Source organism: Neovison vison, chromosome 7 (genome assembly GCF_020171115.1).
Source record: "Neovison vison isolate M4711 chromosome 7, ASM_NN_V1, whole genome shotgun sequence".
In the NCBI taxonomy this organism is placed as follows: domain Eukaryota; kingdom Metazoa; phylum Chordata; class Mammalia; order Carnivora; family Mustelidae; genus Neogale; species Neogale vison.
This window is the reverse complement of record NC_058097.1, coordinates 18,860,593-18,880,803: the sequence shown is the minus strand read 5'-3', so window position 1 is coordinate 18,880,803 and position 20,211 is coordinate 18,860,593. Positions and strand designations below refer to the sequence as shown.

Here is a 20,211-nt window from a genome sequence, read left to right as displayed (position 1 = left end):
TGTCAACAACACTTTGTGGGGGCTGACCCACAGCACTGAGGAAAGCTGGTGTTGTAAGAACACTGACGGCGAGGAAAGCCCACATTCCACGCTACCCTGCACTCATCCCTACCTGTAGTTCTGGCTACAGACACGGTACTTGCCTCCACACAGAAAACCTCTGGCCTACGGCTGCACCTCTCCTGGCGCAGGAGTAAACCTGCAGACCCTTAAAGCAAACACAACAAAACCCCCAACAACTGGAATGCCTGGGTGGCTCAGTTGGTTAAGCAGCTGCCTTCGGCTCAGGTCATGATCCCAGCGTCCTGGGATCGAGTCCCGCATCGGGCTCCTTGCTTGGCGGGGAGCCTGCTTCTCCCTCTGCCTCTGCCTGCCTCTCTGTCTGCCTGTGCTCGCTCTCTCTCCCTATCTCTCTGATAAATAAATAAAATCTAAAAAAAAAAAAAAAAAAAAAAAAAAAACAAAACCCAACAACTAAAACCCGAAGAAACAAATGAGAAGGGAACAAACAGTGGGCAGAGCAGGAAACAGGAAGCCCCGCACTGCAGAACTTTCACCGCGATGGGCCACGGGCCGCCCGCCCCCAAGAAAGCCCGCAGGACTGGGCTCTTTCTCTCCTGACCCCAAGGAAGCCACAGGAACAAAACTCTCAGGGAAAAGGGCCCGGCCTCAGCAGAGAGCTCCTTGTAGCTGGTGGCTGGCTTATTCTGAGGCCTTATTCTGCCAAGGGTGCTCCCCAACCAGCAAGATTCTCCCAGGGCTCTTAAGTTAGAAATGCGGGCTCTCAGACCCCGCCCTGGACACCCAGGGCAGCATGTGTGTGTTAACAAGATGAACGGTGATCTGTGGGAGAAGCCCACAGCGTGCCTGGGTAGAAAGAGACAGAGGCCTAGCTCCCCCAGGTCGGCGCCCTGGGAGTCCCAACCAGTCTGAAGCCTCTGGCCTTAAGGAGAGAAACCCAGAGGTCTCTCACTACTCCCTCATTCCTGCTGCCCCACACGGCAAGGCACAGGGCAGCTCCCCCTGCCCAGCCGCCCGCCAGGTCAGGAAGGAGCACTGACCTTCTGATCCCATCTCAGTGTCTGCTCCGCCAAAAGGGTCAACAGAACCTATAAATCAGGGTCGCCTTGAGGGTTCAAAGGAGAGGAGTGTGAAGAACCAGCAATAAATGTGGCTCCTGGCCTGGCCCTCAACCACCTGAGCAAATGCCCTCATTTCCAGGGAGCACAGACAACCTGGTGTAGGCCACAAGAGGATCATCTGTACTAGGTAGGGTCTTCTCAGGGTCCCTCCCCCGGGAGTCCTCTCGGCCTCCCAAATTTGGGAACTCTGGGACATGTGGCCGAAGAAGGGGGTACTCCAACCCACATTGTAAGCATGGTGTTTCCTACAGAAACAAACAGAAGAACACATTACAGAACAGAATACAAAGCCCATGTGAATTCCGTTTGCTAGCAGGCTTCTTTGGGCTCCGTAGGCTCGGAGGGCCGTGGAGAAGCAGCCACCTGTGTGAGCGGTCCTCGGTTTCTGGAGGACTTCAGTGAAAGGGCTGGAGGAGCACCGCCTTCTCCCATCTCCCTGAAACCGAAGTGGCAGATGGCCTCACCCCCACCTGCTACCACTGCCCCAGGCTGCCTCGATGCTCCCAGCAGCACCTGGAGTGCCCAAGGTCACACACCTACCAACAGCCTCTGGGCTGCTTCAAGTGATATCAGCCACCCATCTTTAGGCTCCAAAGAGGTCTTTAGGGGAATCCATGCTCTCCCAAGGCTGTAGGAACTTGAACCAATCAGATGCCAAGAAAAGGAAGAGGGACACAGGACAAATTTCTCATGTGGTTCACTATTCTGCTGAAATCCTAACCACAGATGCCAGGCATTCTGGAGGGCCAGGGTGAGGCATAAATATGAAGTTAACAGGGAAGGAAAAGAGCTCAAAAAAATTACAAGCTATAGTCTTTTCCTACACTACTCCAGGGCAAGAGCCATGTTTTCTGGACCTATGACCTCAACCACAGCCACAGAGATCAGGAAATCAGAACCGGCGATCAGAAGTGCTGGAATGAAGGGCTCCGGGCATGAGGACCCAAAGCCCACAGACATCAGCTAAAACTGCCTCCTGGGAAAACAGGGACTAATGACTCCTGGGGAAATCCACCAGGTATGGGGCAGCCTACAGGCAGGGGAGGGGATGTTGGGTGGGGGTTTTACTGGTTAATGTTATTAAGAGCAGGGTAGGCAAGGACCTGCATAAGGGGCATAAAACTTACACTAGGCAACTGCCCCATAGGCTCTCCAAAGACAGACGACAGGAATTAGAGATCGGAAGGGCTGGGGGAGCTTTAGGAATTTGGCCATGCTCACAAAGACAGCAAATTCCAGAGCCAGGAGGGGACCCAGGTTCCTCGAACCCTGCACCTCACTCTCTCCCCTGGGCCTCTGGTCATGGCGTTCCGGGTTACCCTCTTCAAAAGGAGCCACTGGCTGCCACAGAGAACTGGCCAAGGTGTTGGCAGTTAGAGGAGAGCCAGCCTAGCTAGCGGAAGGGCACAGGAAGTCCCACCCTGCTGCCCAGGGTCCCCGTGTTGGGCTACATTTTCATCAGAGCAATAAACAAACACTGCTGGGGCTCCTTTGTTCTTTCTCGCCCCTCCTCTGCCTGTCCCTTCCTCCTGTCCCTCCCTCCAGGGGAGGCACTGATGAGCAGGGAGCATAGGAGAGTGAAGGGCTGGGTAAGCCTGCAGTGGGCACCTTGGCCCCACTGAAATCCCAGACAGTGCGGGGAGGACAGGGCTCTAGCACCAGGCCCACCCCTGCTGGAAGGTCGGAGGACAAAGCTACAGTCAGGACTTGCCCCGGCTGCTGTCCTGACCCCATGGCATCAGTCTAATGCTCAGAACAGATGGGAGCAGAGGCTCTCATTTTGGGGCCACACAGGCCTATGGGCATGACCCATGGCAGCTCAGGACCAATGGGAGAAGCCTTTTCAGTAGGAAGGGGTGTGACGAAGCTGGGGCCAGAGCCTGAGGATCATGTCCGGCTGGAGACCCAAGAGCAGCCCTGAGTCGAGTCGGCCAGGAACAGCTAACAGTACGTCCCGGGTGCCAGCCCTGGGCTGGGTCCGTGCTAGGCAAGTATAGCTGCCATGGCCAGTCCTCCTATCCCCAAGGAGCTTATGAACCAGCCAGGGGGCAGGGGATGGGGACAACACACAATAGACAACTGAACAAATAAACATGGATGAAGTTAGACCACGGCTACTGCCATTTGTGTAGGTCAAAACTGGTCAAATATTCATAATTCCATATGATACAACCTACTTAAACAACCTACTTAAAAGTTGTTTTAAATACTATGAAGAGAGGCAACAGGAAGAAGTAATTAAAAGTGAGAAAGTGGCCGACAACCTGGACAGGGTGGCTGGGGGCCGGGAGAGGTGACACTGAGGACAGCGGCAGAAGAGGGAGCGGGGAGCCAGCATGTGGAGAGCGGCAGGCAGATGTCAGGACAAATCTGACATCAGGACCTCTTGGTCAGCGAGCTCAGGGCGGGAAGACGCAACAAGGTGGGGGTTGGCAAGGCGAGGGTGACCAGGCACACAGCTACTGAGGAGGGAGGGGCGTGGAAGGAGCCCTCGCTTCAGACAGCAGCCAGTAGCCCGCCTCCGCACAGAAATCGGGAGGTTCCCAAGCCTCTGAGGCCTAGGCACAGTGGGATACCAGAAGGCCCCTAACTACGTCTACATGACAGAGTTCACTCCCATGAAGGTAGAAGACAGTCTGGAGTGAAACTGTAACAAACACTGAGCAAAATGTTCTCGACTGAATGCCCTGTGGCTCTGGGTCTTCAGCCAGCCCCACACCCTCCCACTTCGCCATGTGACCCACGTGGGCCCTCCCAGCCTCTTGGCCTGGGGACAGCTGGGGGGTGGCGGTGGGGGTGGGGGCGGGCCTGCTTTGGCCGATGGATGTTAGCAAATGTGAAACACAGCCTCAATAGCACTGGTGCGTTCCTGCTGGTGCCCCTGCTCTCTGCCGTCACCAGGATGATTGTCCGGGCTAGCTTGCTGGTCCCAGAGGAGGATTAGAGGCAAGAAGAGAGAGATGAGTCACCCCAGTCACCCTTGCCAGAACCATCTGAGACACAGCACAGAGCCCAGCCATCAAGGTCGACCACCCTCTCCGCCTAAGCAATCACTGCAAGCAAACTGTCCGTCCCAAGGGTCTGTGGCTGATTGTGAGCGTGCATTACTGTGGCAGGGGCTAAGCGATACCACACTGTAGGCATTCAAGCACTGTCATGTGAATAAACAGTTTCCAATTTCATTTCTACAAAATAAATGGTTTCACAAATTATCAATTGTGCAAACTACGGTACCTTCTATATAGGTTTTCTACAAAAACATATCTTGCGCTGTGAATCGACCGCTCCATCAACCGTACAGGTGATGTCTAAAAGAAAACAAAGTGATTCACTAACTCAGGTCAGGAAGGCTTGAACAACGCCTGCTGCTCCCCCTGCCTACGGTCTACACCAAACAAGAACAGAGAAGCTGTGGGAGAGGGAGGCAGTGACCAGAGCAACAGTGTGGGTCTGACATGGGGCTCAGCGGCGCTCCACGCCCCGTCAGGGACCCTCCCCACACCCCGAAGCTCCGTGGCCAGTGCAGCAAGGCAGGGACTGACGGCTTGTCAGCAGCAGCCTCTTCCACAGGAGAGGCAAGGCTCCCCTGGATTATCGATTGGGGGAAGTGCTAGAAAAACTGCCAAGTGCTGTCCAGCGGAGGGTTGTCAAGTGAAAAGTGTGGTGACTATGGAGCTCAGTAATGTGCACTTGCTCGAGCAGAGGGCTCTGTATGCCGGAGGCAGAGCCCCGAGACGGCTGGGGTGCGGCTGCACCCCCAGCTGACATTCGGGGACTCTGCCCTCAGCGACGAGAGCCTGGCTTTCTGGAATCCTGCAGAGATGAGAGACCTTGGTGCCTCCTCACAGGGCTGGCTGGGGATCGCTGCAGCCCTTTGGAAACTGGGAAGGACTGTGCCCAAATGGGCACACCCTGCTCTCTCTCAGCCTGGCCCATAGCATGCATGGCACCTGGGACCAGCAAATCACAGACACCTTTGAGGCCATAACCCAGGAATCTCCTGACTCTCCTTCCCTGCGTTTATCTGTCCGTCCATCTTCCTTCCTATTTTTTTCATCCTCTCCTTACTTAGGACTCTCTGCTGCCCATCTGCTGCTAGCCCCCCACTCATCCTCTCTTCTTCCACTCCTCTTTCCTTGTCTCTCTTCCTCTGTTTCCTCTTCCTCTCTTCCTCTCTCTGCATCTTTCATGGTAGATCTCCTTAAACAGAGAAACACACGCATATCCCCTTATATTCAGATCTATGAGATACCATTTAGATTTGCAATCCAGTCCTGCTCGGGGGAAGTGGGCAAAGGGGAAAAGTGCCAACCTCAGATGCTCTGATCTGTATCATTTAGACAGATACTTGGGGAGACAGAAATTCATAAGGTTCTGCTTCCATCTTTCCATTTTTAAAAGACATAGGTTTGTAGAATGATAGTTACAGTGACAACAGCCCAGTCCTGGATTGCACCATCCAGCAGACGGCTGTGGCCACATCGATGGCTGTAGGGGTCTCCCGCCTCCCTCATGGAGAGCTCCCAAAGCTCGCCTTTCAAGTGGTGCTTTCAATTTTGAACCACAGGTGCCAATCAGGCTCTCCTCAGCAGCCTGGTTTCTAAGAGACTCCACCCCTATTCAGAGGCCCGAGGGAAGAGGTCTAAGCAGCATGTGTGTGCCCTGTGCTCTCTCTCAACACCCAGCTGGCCCAGGGCTAGACACAGGATCCAAGCTGAGCCAGTCAGATTCTTTCTCCCAACAATCGGAACCAAGAGCCAGATCTTGTGAAGGTTAGATCAGTGGTTCTCAAACGTGCAAACAAAGCATGCACTGAAGTCACCTGGAGAGCTTGATAAAACAGATGGCTGGGCCCCAGCTCCAGAATGTCTGGTTCAGCAGGTCTGGAATGGGGCCTGAAAAATATGCCTTTCTAACAAGTTCCCAGTGCTTCTGCTGCTCCAGCTCCAGGCACACTCAAAGAACTGAGGTAAATAATGTTGAGCCCAGAAGCGGTCAGGTCGTGAAGACTAGGGCTCCCGTGGCCTCCCTAGCAACTCCGTGGCTACCTGAGGTTGCTGGGTAGGGGCGCCAGAGGCTGGACCTGGGAGAGCTGCAGGGACGGGAAAACTTGGCCCCAGACACAGAGACGGCTGAGCAGCGCTCCAGGTCCCGAGCAGCTTCCTTGTGGGGTTTCCCTTCCTGGCAACCCTACACCCCCCACATGAAGAACACTTTGAGAAGGCTGAAGCCGAGCATCGGAAATGCACCTGAGGACGAGTGTGGTGGTCCAGCATGGTGAGCTGCACGTACGTCTGCAGCGTGAGGCCCCATCGACAGGCATCGCGGTACATCAGCCCCTGCAGGAGGGAGAAGGCAGCGTTTTACCTCAAAGAGCTCTAGCTGTAGCACTATGGTCTCTTCCGTCACGGAGGGGTTCTCGTGAAACCCACATGGGACTGCGGTGGGGCCAGGAATGAACCCAACATGGTGTCGGGGCCCTGAGGACAGAGTGGACAGAGTGGAGAGGCACTGGAGCAGGGACAGGACAACCAAGTAACAGCTGTGACAGAAGCCTATAAAAAGTCCCCAGGGAACACTCACTCAGTCACTTAACAAGTGTTTGTGGAGCCCCCTGCCTTCCCTTCTCCACCCAGCGGTCAACGTGCACCTGCTAAACCTCAGCTCTTGTCACTCCTTGTCAGCTCTTGTCACTCCTCTACTCAGAACCTTCCAGTGCTTCCTACTGCATCCAGAATGAAATCCAAAGCCGTTATCAAGGCCCACAGGGCCCTAGGAAATCACGTCCATTTTCTCTTGTCCTATACCATCCTCCCTCTGACTCAATGTGCTTCCAACCACAGGAGCCTCCTGAGTGTTCCTCCAAACACCCAAACACAATCCCACCTCAGGGCCTTTGCATTTGCTGTGCCTAATGGAACACTCCTGCTCCAGATATCTGCACTGCTCCTTCCCTCCGTATGTTTAAGTCTGTGCTCCAGTGTCACCTGAGCAGAAATGCTTTCCCCAACTATCCTAGCCAAAAGAGAAGCCCCATGCCCAGCATTCTCTCTTGCCCGTACATATACAACAGTCCATGTTCCACATTCCTCTTGCTAATAATCTGAAATTCTGCTCTTTTCCACATTTTCGCTTTTGTTTTTTACTCTTGGTGCTAACAAATGAAATTCCAGTGCTCGCCTAAGAAACTGCAGATTCCTACCTACAGGTGAAAGAAAATCTGAGACAAGTTAGGAGAAACCCTCCCTGTCTGAAGGCTACGCAAACAGACACCTTCCGGCATCGGAGAGCCGATTCAGACAAAGTGATAAAATGAGACTTTTCACAAAACTATCAATCTCGCCCTTCTGTCCAGAGTGGAAACGTGTTTCAAAATATCTAATTCTATCACATATTTCATGTTATAAGACTGTCATTGGAAATGCTCCTTGTACCACAGAGACACAGACTCCTGAGACTGGGACGGCGTCCTGTAAAACGTCAGCTCTGAGCCCTAACACACATCTATGACCTGTCTAACCTCATAATCCAGCCCTGGTTCCTAGAGAATATGAGTGTTTCTGAGGCTTCTTTGTTAATGCCCAAATGAGAACGACTGGCATTCCCTCCTCTCCCACATGCACAGAGATGAAACTGTTCACGTCTCTGGGATTCTTTATTCAAAGACTCTAACAGTCTTTTTGCCCTATGAAATAAAATCCTTTTGCCTGCTTTAGATGTTTTCATAGCTCCTATCACCACCCACCAAATCATACACCAAATTGCCTTCTGCCTCCCCACACGGGACTATGAAGGCCAAGGGAACAGGAGCTTTGAGTTGCTCTCTGCCAAGTGCCTAGGACAGAGTCTGGCACGTGGCAGGCATGCAGTAAGTTCTGGGAGAAGGAATGAATAAGAACCCACCAAGTGCAGAACACTATGTCCTAGCCAACAACAGTCAGCCAAATTAGACACAGTCCTTGCCACTGGTGGAACTCACAGGCTACAGAACCACACAAGATGTCAGTAGCATTGCTGGAAACAAAGAGACAGCACCAGCTCCCCTATTCCTCTAGTCAGACCGAGGTCTGTCATTCGCCGGCAGTAAGACCTTGGACAGCTTATTTGAGCTGCAATTCCCCTGCATGAAAACTAAAACTAAGCATCTGTCCATCACGGGGCAAGAGCCCAGAAGCAATATCCCTTTCTTCATCTCCCTCTTACCAGACTCAAACCCCACCCATCTCTTAGAAGCAGCCAGAGCAGAGCCTTCCGCCTGGCGCAGACAGGGGAAGGGACACAAGCATACCACAGCCCCTGCTGCTAGGTCCATACCTGGGAAAGCAGACAGGTAGCCTTGGGGTGAGCCAGATTCAGTCCTTGGACATTGCCAAGTGCAAACCCAAATCAGAGGCTTACCAAGGAACCTGGTTACTTACAGACAGAGGTCCTAGGAGTTAGGCCTGGGGAGACCTCACACCTAATGAGTTTCTTCTAGGAAAGGGTAGGGGAAGAATGAGCAGCAAGAAACAGCCAAGACAGACCACTTGGGATAGTTTGGGACAGCTGACAGAGGACCCCCATGACCTGCGAACGCCCAGCCAGGCCTCAGAGACTGTTGATGTCAGGACACACTCATACTCATGGCCGTTTTCCATTTTCTCCTCCCTCTTCTCCTCCAGCCCAGGGAAGAGCCTGGAAAAGGCCTATGCAGGGAGGGGGCAGGCTCAGGCCCGAGCACTGAGGCGGAAGCTGGCAGCTCATAGAGGAGACAGCACACTCACCAGAGGATTATGACCACGGACATTTCTCCACTTGGGCACCGGTTCCGGTAACACCTGCAAAAAAAGGAAATATCAGCGGTCTGCCGTTTCTTGGGATACAGGCCCCCGGGGTGACTGAAAGCTGGGCAACCCTCTCCGGGAACCCACGACTCCACCCGGACATGGCTTTCTCACATGCTTTCCCAAAATGACCTTGGAACGGTGTCTGTCCCTGCATGCAAGTCTGCACACAGGCCACCTTTCCAGCTCCCTCGGGAGCTCCCTGAGGACAAGGCGCTTCTCTCAACTTCTCCTCCATGTGTTCCACCGCAGCCCTGACTGTCCCCACGTCCAGCTGGGCAGAGAGGGGAGAGAAGGCAAGAGGGAAGCTTCGGGCCAGCTTCCCCACTTGGCGCCTCTCCTGCGACCTCAGTCAATTTGCTCCCCCTCCACTTTTCCCTCTGTTCTCTGCATTGGGCATGCTGACAGCTAAGAGTCACACTGCATTAGTTCACTTCCTAAACCGTGCCAGACCCTCTCTGGGGTACAGGTATGTGCTGGAAAGGATTTAAATGGGGCTATTGGGGCCAAAATTTTGAAAGTACCTGGATCCATCTGGGGACCTGAGAGTACATGTGAGCAGGGTCTATAGGTCACAGAAGACCAGAGGAAACCAGTGCGTGGGAGCCATGATGAGTAACCTCCCCCCACCTCCCACACCTCTGTGCCTTTGCTCATGCTGTTCCTTCTGCCCAGTATGCCCATGTGACCTGATTTCACATCAACTTCCATGACACGGAAAACTCCTACACATCCTTCAAACTCCAGCTCCAGTATTCCTTCCTCTGTGACTCATGCCCCGACCCTCCCAAATGCCCTCTCTTTCTGGGTCTTCCACACTCTATTCCTGTCCTGAGTGGCATGTGTTGCTCTACTCAGACCGCCACCGGAGACTGGTCACAGGCGGCCCTGAGCTGTGCCCCAGCCAAGGCATGATCAGGCCACACTTACTGACATCGCTGTACCAGGTACCATGCTAGCCAAGAGCAACACCACCTCGGTCTCTGCTTTTACAGAACTTTGAACTTGGGGCACGTGGGCAGCTCAATCCGATGAGCATCTGACTCTTGGTTTAGGCTCAGATCATGATCTCAGGGTCCTGGGATCGAGCCCCCCATGGGGCTGTGTGCTCAGCAGTGAGTCTACTCAAGCCCTGCTCACTCTCTCGCTCTCTCTCCCCCTGCCCCTCCCACTACTCACGTGCCTGCCCACGCTCTCTCCAACTCTCTCCCTAAAACAAATAAGGAAATCTTAAAAAGAAAAAAAAACAAAAAACCTTACCGGGAGAAGCAGACCCTAATCAGATCATCACAGAAATCACATAGGTTCAAACCCCGAGAAGTAGTACAAAACAAGGATACAGAGAGATCAGAAGACTCTCCACCAACAAGGATAACCTCGCTGGGGAGGAGGTCCGAGGGCACTGAGCTAACATCCAAAGGCCAAGTAAGGCCTTCCCACAGCCAACAAAGGCCTCGGAATTACAGAACCAAACAAGGGTGTGGTCGTCCAGGCCTGACAGGGGCTGGGATCAGGCACCACCACACACCAGCCTCGCGGCCCCACCCAGAGCCATTCCATAACCTCACAGAGCCCGCTTCCTGCTCTGCAGCCCAGGCAGTAATCGTACCTACTCAAAGAGAGGACCCTTAGAAGGACAAAATCAGTGAGACAAAGAATGAAGCCTCAACACCGTGCCTGGCGTACAGTGGGAGCCTCCCCAGGTGCTTACTCTCAACAGTTACTATTTCCGTCGCTCTTCCCCGGGTCCGAGGTCTTACCAGAGAACTTCAGTGCTCCCTAAGTGCCGTGCAGAGTGCCACCGCTCAGGACAGGCATGTCAGGAGCCCTGAGCCTCCTCCCAGTGTGATGACTCACCAGGAGGACGCCCAGGACACAGCCTACAGTGATATCCGCAGCTACGACTTGTTACAGGGAGAGGATACAAAGCAAAATTGACAAAGAAAAGGGGGCACGTGGGGCACCTGGGTGGCTCAGTGGGTTAAAGCCTCTGCCAGGTCATGATCCCAAGGTCCTGGGATAGAGTCCCACATTGGGCTCTCTGCTCAGCAGGGAGCCTGCTTCCTCCTCTCTCTGCCTGCTTCTCTGCCTACTTGTGATCTCTGTCTGTCCAATGAATAAATAAAATATTAAAAAAAAAAAAGAAAGAAAGAAAGAAAAGGGGCACAAAGCAAAGTCTGCGGGAGACCAGGCACCAGGCACAAGGTTCCAAGGGGCCTCTTCTGGGGGAGTCACACCAGAAGCACTGAATTCCCCCGGCAGCAAGCCGGAACAACACGTGTGAGGTGGCGTCTACCAGGGAAGCTGGCCTGAGCCCCGCAGTTCAGGCTTTTTATCAGAGTTTGGGCATGTAGGCCGTCTCTGGCCTGCACACAGAAAAACTCCAGCCTCCAGAAAGAAAGCAGATATCCAGAATAAACCGTATTGTTTGCACAAACAGTTCAGACACAGAGAGCCATTTCTCTGAGTTAGGAAATGGTAAAACTCTCCCAAAATCTAAGTTTTCACATGCTAAACAAGGGCCAATCTGGCACACGGGCTGCTCTGAGGACAGCAGTCTTGGGTCTGCGAACCCTTTTCTGTACAAGCAAGACTATGGCTACAGAAAATTTATTCTTTTTTTCTTTTTTAAAGATTTTATTTATTTATTTGACAGAGAGAGCTCACAAGTAGGCAGAGAGGCAGGCAGACAGAGAGGAAGAAGCGGGCTCTCTGCTCAGCAGAGATGCGGGGCTCCATCCCAGGACCCTGGGATCATGACCCAAGCTGAAGGCAGAGGCTTTAACCCACCTAGCCACCCAGGTGCCCCAGAAAATTTATTCTTTTTATCAAACCATATATATTTTTTTTAAGATTTTATTTATTTATTTGAGAGAGAGAGAAAGGAGAAGCAGAGAGACAGGGACAAGCAGACTCTGAGCTGAGCAAGGAGCCAACTTGGGGCTCAATCCCATAACCCTGAGATCAGGACCTGAGCTGAAATTGACAGTCGGATGCTTAACAGACAGTGTCACCCAGGCACACCTCAAGCCATACATATTTTTAGTAGAAGTAAAAAGCAGGAAGGGAAAGAATGAAAGAAAAAACCTCTAAACGCATGAAAACTGTAGAAACTAGAGTTAACAAAAAAGAGACAGAAACAGAAAAAATTACACCGCTGAACTCTTTCAGGAAGAAGAGTCAGGGTCTTAGTGTAAAGGCCTTCCTCAAGTATCTGTGGGGTTATTCTGAGAGACTGGTGAAAATAAATGAGAGATTATGTTAATGGGCTACCCCCAGTAATGTCTCCCTGTGTGGACACGGGTATCTCAGACGTAACACTATCATATTCCAGCCACTCTTAACAGTCCGTGGACCCCTCTTAACCAGACCACAGGGGAGTCTATACATGCACTGCCCAACACGGTGGCCATGAGCCACATGTGGCTCTTACAAACTTCAAATGTGACTGTTCCAAATTGAGATATACCATATGTATGAACTACGCTCCAGATTTCGAAGACTCAGTGTGGAAAAACAGAATGCAAAATAGCTCATTGATGGTATTTATATGGATTAGATGTTGACATGATAGCATTTAGACTATATTACGTCAAATTAAATATTCTTTTCAGGGTTTCTTTTGCTTTTTGTTTTGTTTTGTTTTAGCAAAACTGTTAGAAATATCACATTACACATGTGGCTCGCATTTTATTTCTATGGGAAATAAACCCCATAGCTTTTATGGGATTTATTTTATGGGTTCTCTCGCACCCAGTACGGAGGCCATACCTCCATGTCCGTTGTGTTGGAGAAGAACTCCAGGCATGTCGTCTTCCCGCTTGCAATGTTGCCCTCAACGCAGATCTAACAAAAGACAAATGCACACTGGAACCAAAAATCGTGCACCCAGGGGAGTATCAGGGAAGAATTTTTAGGGAAAGGCTCAGGTGAACAGCATAAATGATTCAGTCCAAGACTTCAATGTGCACACATTTCCAGGGTCCCGCCATGAGCAGTAACAAACTGACCCTCAGCTCCAGGCCCACCACTAATGGCCACCGGCCCACCAACCTCCAGGACAGACCCTCCCTTATGTTGGCTCCTGGACTCACTGCCCACCCAGCTCTCCCCTTCCCTAGCTCCACCCCTCACACTATTAGATTTTAGGCCCAAGTGTTCTGCCTCCTTAACCAGAGCCCAACGGATTTGAGGCTGGGAAACATGTGTATGTTCTGTAGTACCCCACTCACTGCTTTACAGAGGAAAACATGGACTAGAAAGTATCCGGCAGGAGAGGACTTGCTTGAGTACCTTGCTAAGGGCCAGGCCATGAGATGGGTAACGTGTACCAGTACCATATTCAACCTTGCCAGCTAAGCAGGGGGTCACAACACTTTCACAGAAGAGAAAAATGAGGCTTATAGGAAGGAATAAAGGAAAGAAGACAGTTTGAACCCACACTCTGGGGCCATCTCACTTTGCTCCCCCCACTAGAAACTCTGCCCATCAGCTGTGAAGGTTTCCTCCTGTCTTGATCCTAACAGGTATCCAGGAGACCCGACAATCACACTTCCAACAGATGCCAGGCCCCCCTCCAATTCCGGGTCCCCGCCAGTTCACTCCCTTAGGACGCAAAACCACAAAATGAGCCTAACAGAGTGCACAAAAGGCAGATTCTATCAGGGCCCTAAAGGATTTGATGTTTTGTTGCTGCTCTTTAAAGGAAACAACTTTTTGTCTTCCTAGAAAATCAAGAAGAGCTCAAGCTAACACTGTTCTGCATAGACTTTGTCTCCTTCCTGTTCACTGTAGGAAAATGTTGTTTAGATAAGACCTTCTTCTAGAAGTTCCTGTTCCTATTCCATGGTGGTGACTGACTTCCCTCCGCACAGATATTCCCTAACCATCCTGTCTCGTGTGTCATTCCCTGGGTACCTCAATTTGTTACCTCCCAACCCCCATATATGGCTCCTCTTCCTGTTCCAGTCCTCAGGGAAGGTTGCACCATCCACCCCTCAACACCCCGGGTGTCTCCGGCCCTCACCCAGCAACTCAGCAACTGCTCCAGGCCCTGCTTCCCACTCATCTGCAGAACCTGGCTTGTCCCCCTGGCCCCCAGTTAAGGCCTCTACCGCCACGTGGCTGCAGCAGCCTCCCCAGTGGCCTCTGTGCCTTCCAGTCTGGCCCACCAGTGCCCCTCAACCCCACCCACAGTCCACCACCATCTCTTCCTGAGAGGCAAACCAGATCACATCCAGTCACGTCTTTCAGTGGCTCTAGGATTTGGGACCTATCTCCAGCCCCTCCTCACCCGCTCTCTGGGGACCGGCCCAATCCTCGGGCCTGCAGGTTCTCCTCCTTCTGACTCACATTTGCGCTCCCTCTGCTCCAACACTCCTGCCTCCCCTTTTCCTTCATCTCCCAGAAGGCTTCAAAGCTCCCCAAGGCTCCCCTCAGTCACTGTCCTCTGGAGGCCCTGTCCTCTACTCAACAGCCCCCAGATTCACTGCTGTTCTGGGTCCACCACGGTCCTATTTATTGCCCTCTCTCCCATTAGAATAGGGACTCACTAATAACAGGGGCTATTTGGTCCCCAAGAACTCATTAGATTTGAATGCTTAAGAGTAGCCTTGGGCCTAAGTGCACACTCCATACCACTTCTGATGGACCTACTATGTGTCTGAAAGCACCCAGGACAGGCCTGGCTCACATAAGTGCTAGCTTGATAATTAGCACAGCAATGCATCAATTCCCCGCCAGTGCAACATAATACCCCTTCTTCTGTGGTACCCACCTTTAGAACCCACTCCACCTCTCATTTCAACACACTTCCATAAAGCCCAAGTGTTTCAATCACCAATGCTCTCTGTGTGACTTGACTCCTTCCCAGGCCCTCTCCATCTCCTCCAAATACCCCAAGGGCTTGCCCACCCTTTCTGCCCTCTGCAGATCTCAGCCAAGGTATTCCTGTCGCCAGCCAACAAAGCACTCCCTTCCGAGCCACAGAAGCTACCAACTTCTAGCTTCCTCAAGGAACTGAGCCTCTGGACTGACGGTGACCAAAATGTTGTTCCCCAACCCAGCCAGCTAAAGCCTCCAGCATCCCCATGAACATGTCTAGTTTGGCCCTCTTTAACCTTCGACCTCACACCAGCCCCAGGCCCACTCCACAGCTGGCATCTCAAAGTCACTACAGTGGCTGAAGTCCTGTCTGTGGACTCCCATGGATTCTCTCCGATACCCCCACCCACCCACTAGTCTCAACACTGGACGGCAGGGGGCGGCAGCGAGCACACCTTGTCTCAAAGCCAGGCAGCCACCCATTAACCCAGGGTAAAACCAACCTTCCCCACACAGAGGAGCATTTTTTAAATCCTTTTGTAATAATTCATCAAGCTGGCAGTCCAAACCCACCTAAAGGCTTTGAATACATGTACGCTCCCAACTGTGCAGACTTTTGATAAGGACATACCAGCAACTGCGGACAGGTGGCCTCTGGGCAGGGGGTCTGAGGTCCAGGGGTGGAGACAGACTTCCTCATCCCTGAAGATCCTCATATTTTTGTCTTTTACTATGTGCACACATTCCTTCACTGCCCTCAGCTCTCCCCTTCTCTCTCAGAATATATAATCCTCCCACTTTATTATACACACATACACACATACACTACACTGGGGAGTGCACATAAAAGACTTACCACTGATTTTTTCTCTTTTTTGTTTTCTCTATCTTTATCTACAAAAGAAACAAAATCAAGTTTTAAGTGATTCACTCTTTCTCTTAATTTTGGAAACCACCACAAAAACAGTAATGTTTACACTTACTCCCTGGCCTAAAAATGTCTTCCAATGACAATGGAGACCCTGGGCGGGTGGGTGGAGGCAGACCCGCCACTGCTGTCTACCTCCACATGACACTGTGCAGCTGCTGCCTGGGTCCAGCTGGCACCTCTGGGCCCCACCTGTGCTCGGCTTTTTTTCACTTGGTGTATTACACTTTCCATTTTCCACACATTTCATATTATGATCCTCACAGATGAGGGCAGCAAGGGGGCCCTCCACTGGGGGCAGCGGGCATGGGTTTTGGCCCAGCCACCACACAGGTGGTTCTGAGGTGCCACCCAACAGCCCGAGGCCAAAGGACGCTGTAACGTAACTATTCCGCTGGCGGTTCCCGTTTCTGAACTGGGAAGTCTCCACTCCCAGTGGGAGCAGGAAGGCTTCGAGGACTAAAGCACCCACCCCGCGCTGGGGACTGGTTAGCTGCATCTCCGGGCCTCTGTCTCCCCCAAAGCCACGAGAATCGGACCTGGAACGGGACCGGGACAGGGGCAGCCCCAGCGAACAGGGGTGGGAGGGTCTTACTCCTCTCTAGAGGGATCTCCACGGCCCCACCCGCTCGCAGCCCGCTGGCGATGACCGCCCTTGCCCCTCCACCGCCCGGCAGCCGCCGGGACAAAATCCCGGCGCCTAGGAGTAGCTTCGGGTTCAGGCGGAATGGAGGTCGGGGAGTGAGACCGGCGGCCACGGAGCGCCAGGCGCGGGCCGCCAAAGATGGAACAGAGAGACGCGTTACCGCGAAGCGAGGCCCGGTGCTGCGCCCCGCGCGTCCCCTGGCCCGGGGCGAGGCTCCCAGGCCCCTCGCGCCGCAGCGCCCGGGCTGCCCAGTTCCGCAGCGGCCGCAGCAGCATATCCCGGCGGCCGGACCCGACGGCGCGGCTTCCTCCCAGCGCGAGTCTGCGCCAGCGCAGCGCGCCGCCTCCATCGCCACGCTGGTCGCCGGGGCGCCTGCTGGGACCGGGCTCTTAAAGAGACCCGGTCGCTTTTCACCCGCTCTCCGTGAGGGACAACATTTCAGGGCGGGACCTGAGCAGGTTGCAGCCAAGAAATCTTCCGTCTAACGGGACGCTGGCGGAATGAACCCCGACTTGGCAAGGCTTGGGGGATGGGTGGCCAACAATACCCTCAACTGGTTGGTGAATTAATTACTGGAGATTACTTAATTGAGCACGTGTTGTATCCAGACACCTGACACGCACTTAGGGTGTCATTTATTCTTCCCAACAGTCCTGCAAGTGGATATTGTCACTCCCATAATCCTCACTGAGCTGATCCTCGGAAATTTAGGTGACTTTTTTAGCATTCATTAAGGGGTGAAGCTGGAATTCAAGCCATCTATCTTGTCTCACAGCCTGCACTCTTTCCTCTGCACTTGAACATAACCAGGGTCTAGACTATAAATGTACTAGATGCCTCAAGAAAGTGTTACAACAGCAACAATGAAACAAAACAAAACCACGGAAAAAACCACAAGGGCCCAAAATGGAATTGCTTATGCTAAACCCCACTTCACCAAACCAAGACTTAATCATTTTTACTCTTCTAGAAATGGAACATTAGGCCAGTCCATAAGGAATAGCCTAGGTGATCAATACTAGTTAGGTAATCTGCTTTATAGACTTTGGCCAACACCTAAAGCAAAGCAACCTTGCAACAAACACCCAGCTTCTTTGCCAGTGTTATTTCCTTGTTCCTGCTTCCTTTTGACTATAAAAGGTTTTCATTTTGTATAGCTCCTTGGAGCTCCTTTCTATCTGCTAGATTAGATGCTGCCCAAATCAAATCAATTTTTGCCCAAACTCTTAAGATGTTTAATACATCTCAGTTTATCTTTTAACAAAGGTGCAACCAATATTCCATCTGAACAGACAACTGGGGGTGGGAAGGAAGCCTGCAAATCTCATCTGTAGTCAGGTAGCAAAAATTCAACCCAGGAGTGAGGTAAATGGGTTATATTATGGTATATATAATTCAACAGGCCCAGGCCCTGAAACCTAAAAAGCTGCACTAAAAACGGTGTGGGCATGCCCATTCTACAGCTTGGGTGGAGGGGCTTCCTTCCTCTTTCAGGAGTGTAAGGCACTAGCAGTCTCCTCTAGGACAGAAAAGAGGAAGTCATTTGCAAGAGGGCTCAGTCTCTGGATCTGCTACCAGAAAGCCACACCCCATCTGGAGCTTTCTATATTATCTGCCAGGGGCCCTGTATTATCTGCCATAAACACGCCCCCCATAAACTTCAAGATTAAGTTCAACGTTTTTCTGATTTGGGATGAGGCTGTTAGTTCAGACTGTGATATCCTGGGGGCAAGGGCAGGGAATGAGGCCCAGGCCGTTGATTCAGACAGCACATATTTTAAATCTACTATGTGCCATAAAAACAGACACATAGACCAGTGGAACAGAGTAGAGAGCCCTGATATGGACCCTCAACTCTATGGTCAATTAATCTTTGACAAAACAGGAAAAAATATACAGTGGAAAAAAGACAGTCTCTTCAATAAATGGTGCTGGGAAAACTGGACAGCTATATATAGAAGAATGAAACTCGACCATTCTCTTACACCGTACACAAAGATCAACTCAAAATGGATAAAAGACCTCAACGTGAGACAGGAATCCATCAGAATCTTAGAGGAGAACATAGGCAGTAATCTCTTTGATATCAGCCACAGCAACTTCTTTCAAGATACGTCTCCAAAGGCAAAGGAAACAAGAGCGAAAATAAACTTCTGGGACTTCATCAAAATCAAAAGCTTCTGCACAGCAAAGGAAACAGTCAAAAAAACAAAGAGGCAACCCACGGAATGGGAGAAGATATTTGCAAATGACAGTACAGACAAAAGGTTGATATCCAGGATCTATAATGAACTCCTCAAACTCAACCCACACGAAACAGACAAACACATCAAAAAATGGGCAGAAGATATGAACAGACACTTCTCCAATCAAGACATACAAATGGCTATCAGACACATGAAAAAATGCTCATCATCATTAGCCCTCAGGGAGATTCAAATTAAAACCACATTGAGATATCACCTTACACCAGTTAGAATGGCCAAAATTAACAAAACAGGAAACAACATGTGTTGGAGAGGATGTGGAGAAAGGGGAACCCTCTTCCACTGTTGGTGGGAATGCAAGTTGGTGCAGCCTCTTTGGAGAACAGTGTGGAGATTCCTCAAGAAATTAAAAATAGAGCTTCCCTATGACCCTGCAATTGCACTCCTGGGTATTTACCCCAAAGACACAGATGTCGTGAAAAGAAGGGCCATCTGTACCCCAATGTTTATAGCAGCAATGGCCACAGTCGCCAAACTATGGAAAGAACCAAGATGCCCTTCAACGGATGAATGGATAAGGAAGATGTGGTCCATATACACTATGGAGTATTATGCCTCCATCAGAAAGGATGAATACCCAACTTTTGTAGCAACATGGACGGGACTGGAAGAGATTATGCTGAGTGAAATCAGTCAAGCAGAGAGAGTCAATTATCATATGGTTTCACTTATTTGTGGAGCATAACCAATAGCATGGAGGACAAGGGGCGTTAGAGAGGAGTAGGGAATTTGGGTAAATTGGAAGGGGAGGTGAACCATGAGAGACTATGGACTCTGAAAAATAGTCTGAGGGGTTTGAAGTGGCGGGGGGGGTGGGAGGTTGGGGTACCAGGTGGTGGGTATTATAGAGGGCACGGCTTGCATGGAGCACTGGGTGTGGTGAAAAAATAATGAATAATGTTTTTCTGAAAATAAATAAATTGAAAAAAAAACATCTACTATGTGCCAGACCCTGGGAACCCTGCAGGGAAAGGAGTATACACAGGCAGGTCCTGGCTTTTGTGCAATTTATAGTAAAATATATTGGCTACTGATAAGTGTTGTGACGAGGGTGATGGTGGCTGCTCTAGACGGGGTGACCACGGGAAAGCTTCTCTAGGGAGTTGGTATTTGAGATGCTCATAGTCCGGGGTAACTCTGCAGCCATTCCTGAACACCCCAAATCCCTCCCTGACCACTCTCCGGAAGCACTACCTGACTGGAAAGCACTTACCTAGAGCTGGAGAGCAGTTGTTTGTACCCGGCGGAGCCGAGCAGGGCAGCGCTAAGGCCCGCCTGCCTGTGAGGCGCGCCCCCCCACCCCACAACCCCTCTAGGTCCACAGAAATGCAGCAGACGAACCCCAAAAGGCAGCAAAGTCAGAGAGGCCTGCCGCCCAGCCCGTGAGGCGCATGCGCACGAGCGCGGGGCGGGGGGGGGGGGGGACCGTAGTGACGTGCGCATGCGCGCGCGAGGGCGGGAATCCTAGAAGGGTGGTTCGCAGCCCTAGTGGCGGTTGCTGTCCCCACTCGAGGCCTGGCAGAGCTGTGCGGGGAGGAGAGGGGATGAGGGGGAGAAGTGGTGCTGCTGCAAGTCTGCAGAC

At 51.7% G+C, this 20,211-nt stretch overlaps 1 protein-coding gene across 5 annotated transcripts in view; it reads right to left on the bottom strand.

The window, feature by feature from the left end:
• The window catches only part of TK2 (thymidine kinase 2), a 30,424-nt gene extending 13,772 nt beyond the window's left edge, over positions 1 to 16,652 (bottom strand). For 3 of the 5 annotated variants that reach the window (XR_006385456.1, XM_044256011.1, XM_044256012.1), the window contains exons 1-6: positions 16,523 to 16,637; positions 15,645 to 15,682; positions 12,737 to 12,811; positions 8,906 to 8,959; positions 6,392 to 6,481; positions 4,377 to 4,450 (exon numbers count right to left, since the gene is read on the bottom strand). Coding sequence is in view for 3 of the 5 variants with exons in the window: in XM_044256011.1 (XP_044111946.1) it covers positions 4,377 to 4,450; positions 6,392 to 6,481; positions 8,906 to 8,959; positions 12,737 to 12,811; positions 15,645 to 15,682; positions 16,523 to 16,637 (446 nt within the window). In the remaining 2 variants the exon portion in view is untranslated. Of the gene's footprint in view, positions 1 to 4,376; positions 4,451 to 6,391; positions 6,482 to 8,905; positions 8,960 to 12,736; positions 12,812 to 15,644; positions 15,683 to 16,522 lie in introns of all 5 variants that reach the window. The other 2 variants (XR_006385457.1, XM_044256013.1) reach the window with 2 other exon arrangements.
• Positions 16,653 to 20,211: the final 3,559 nt, after the last annotated feature.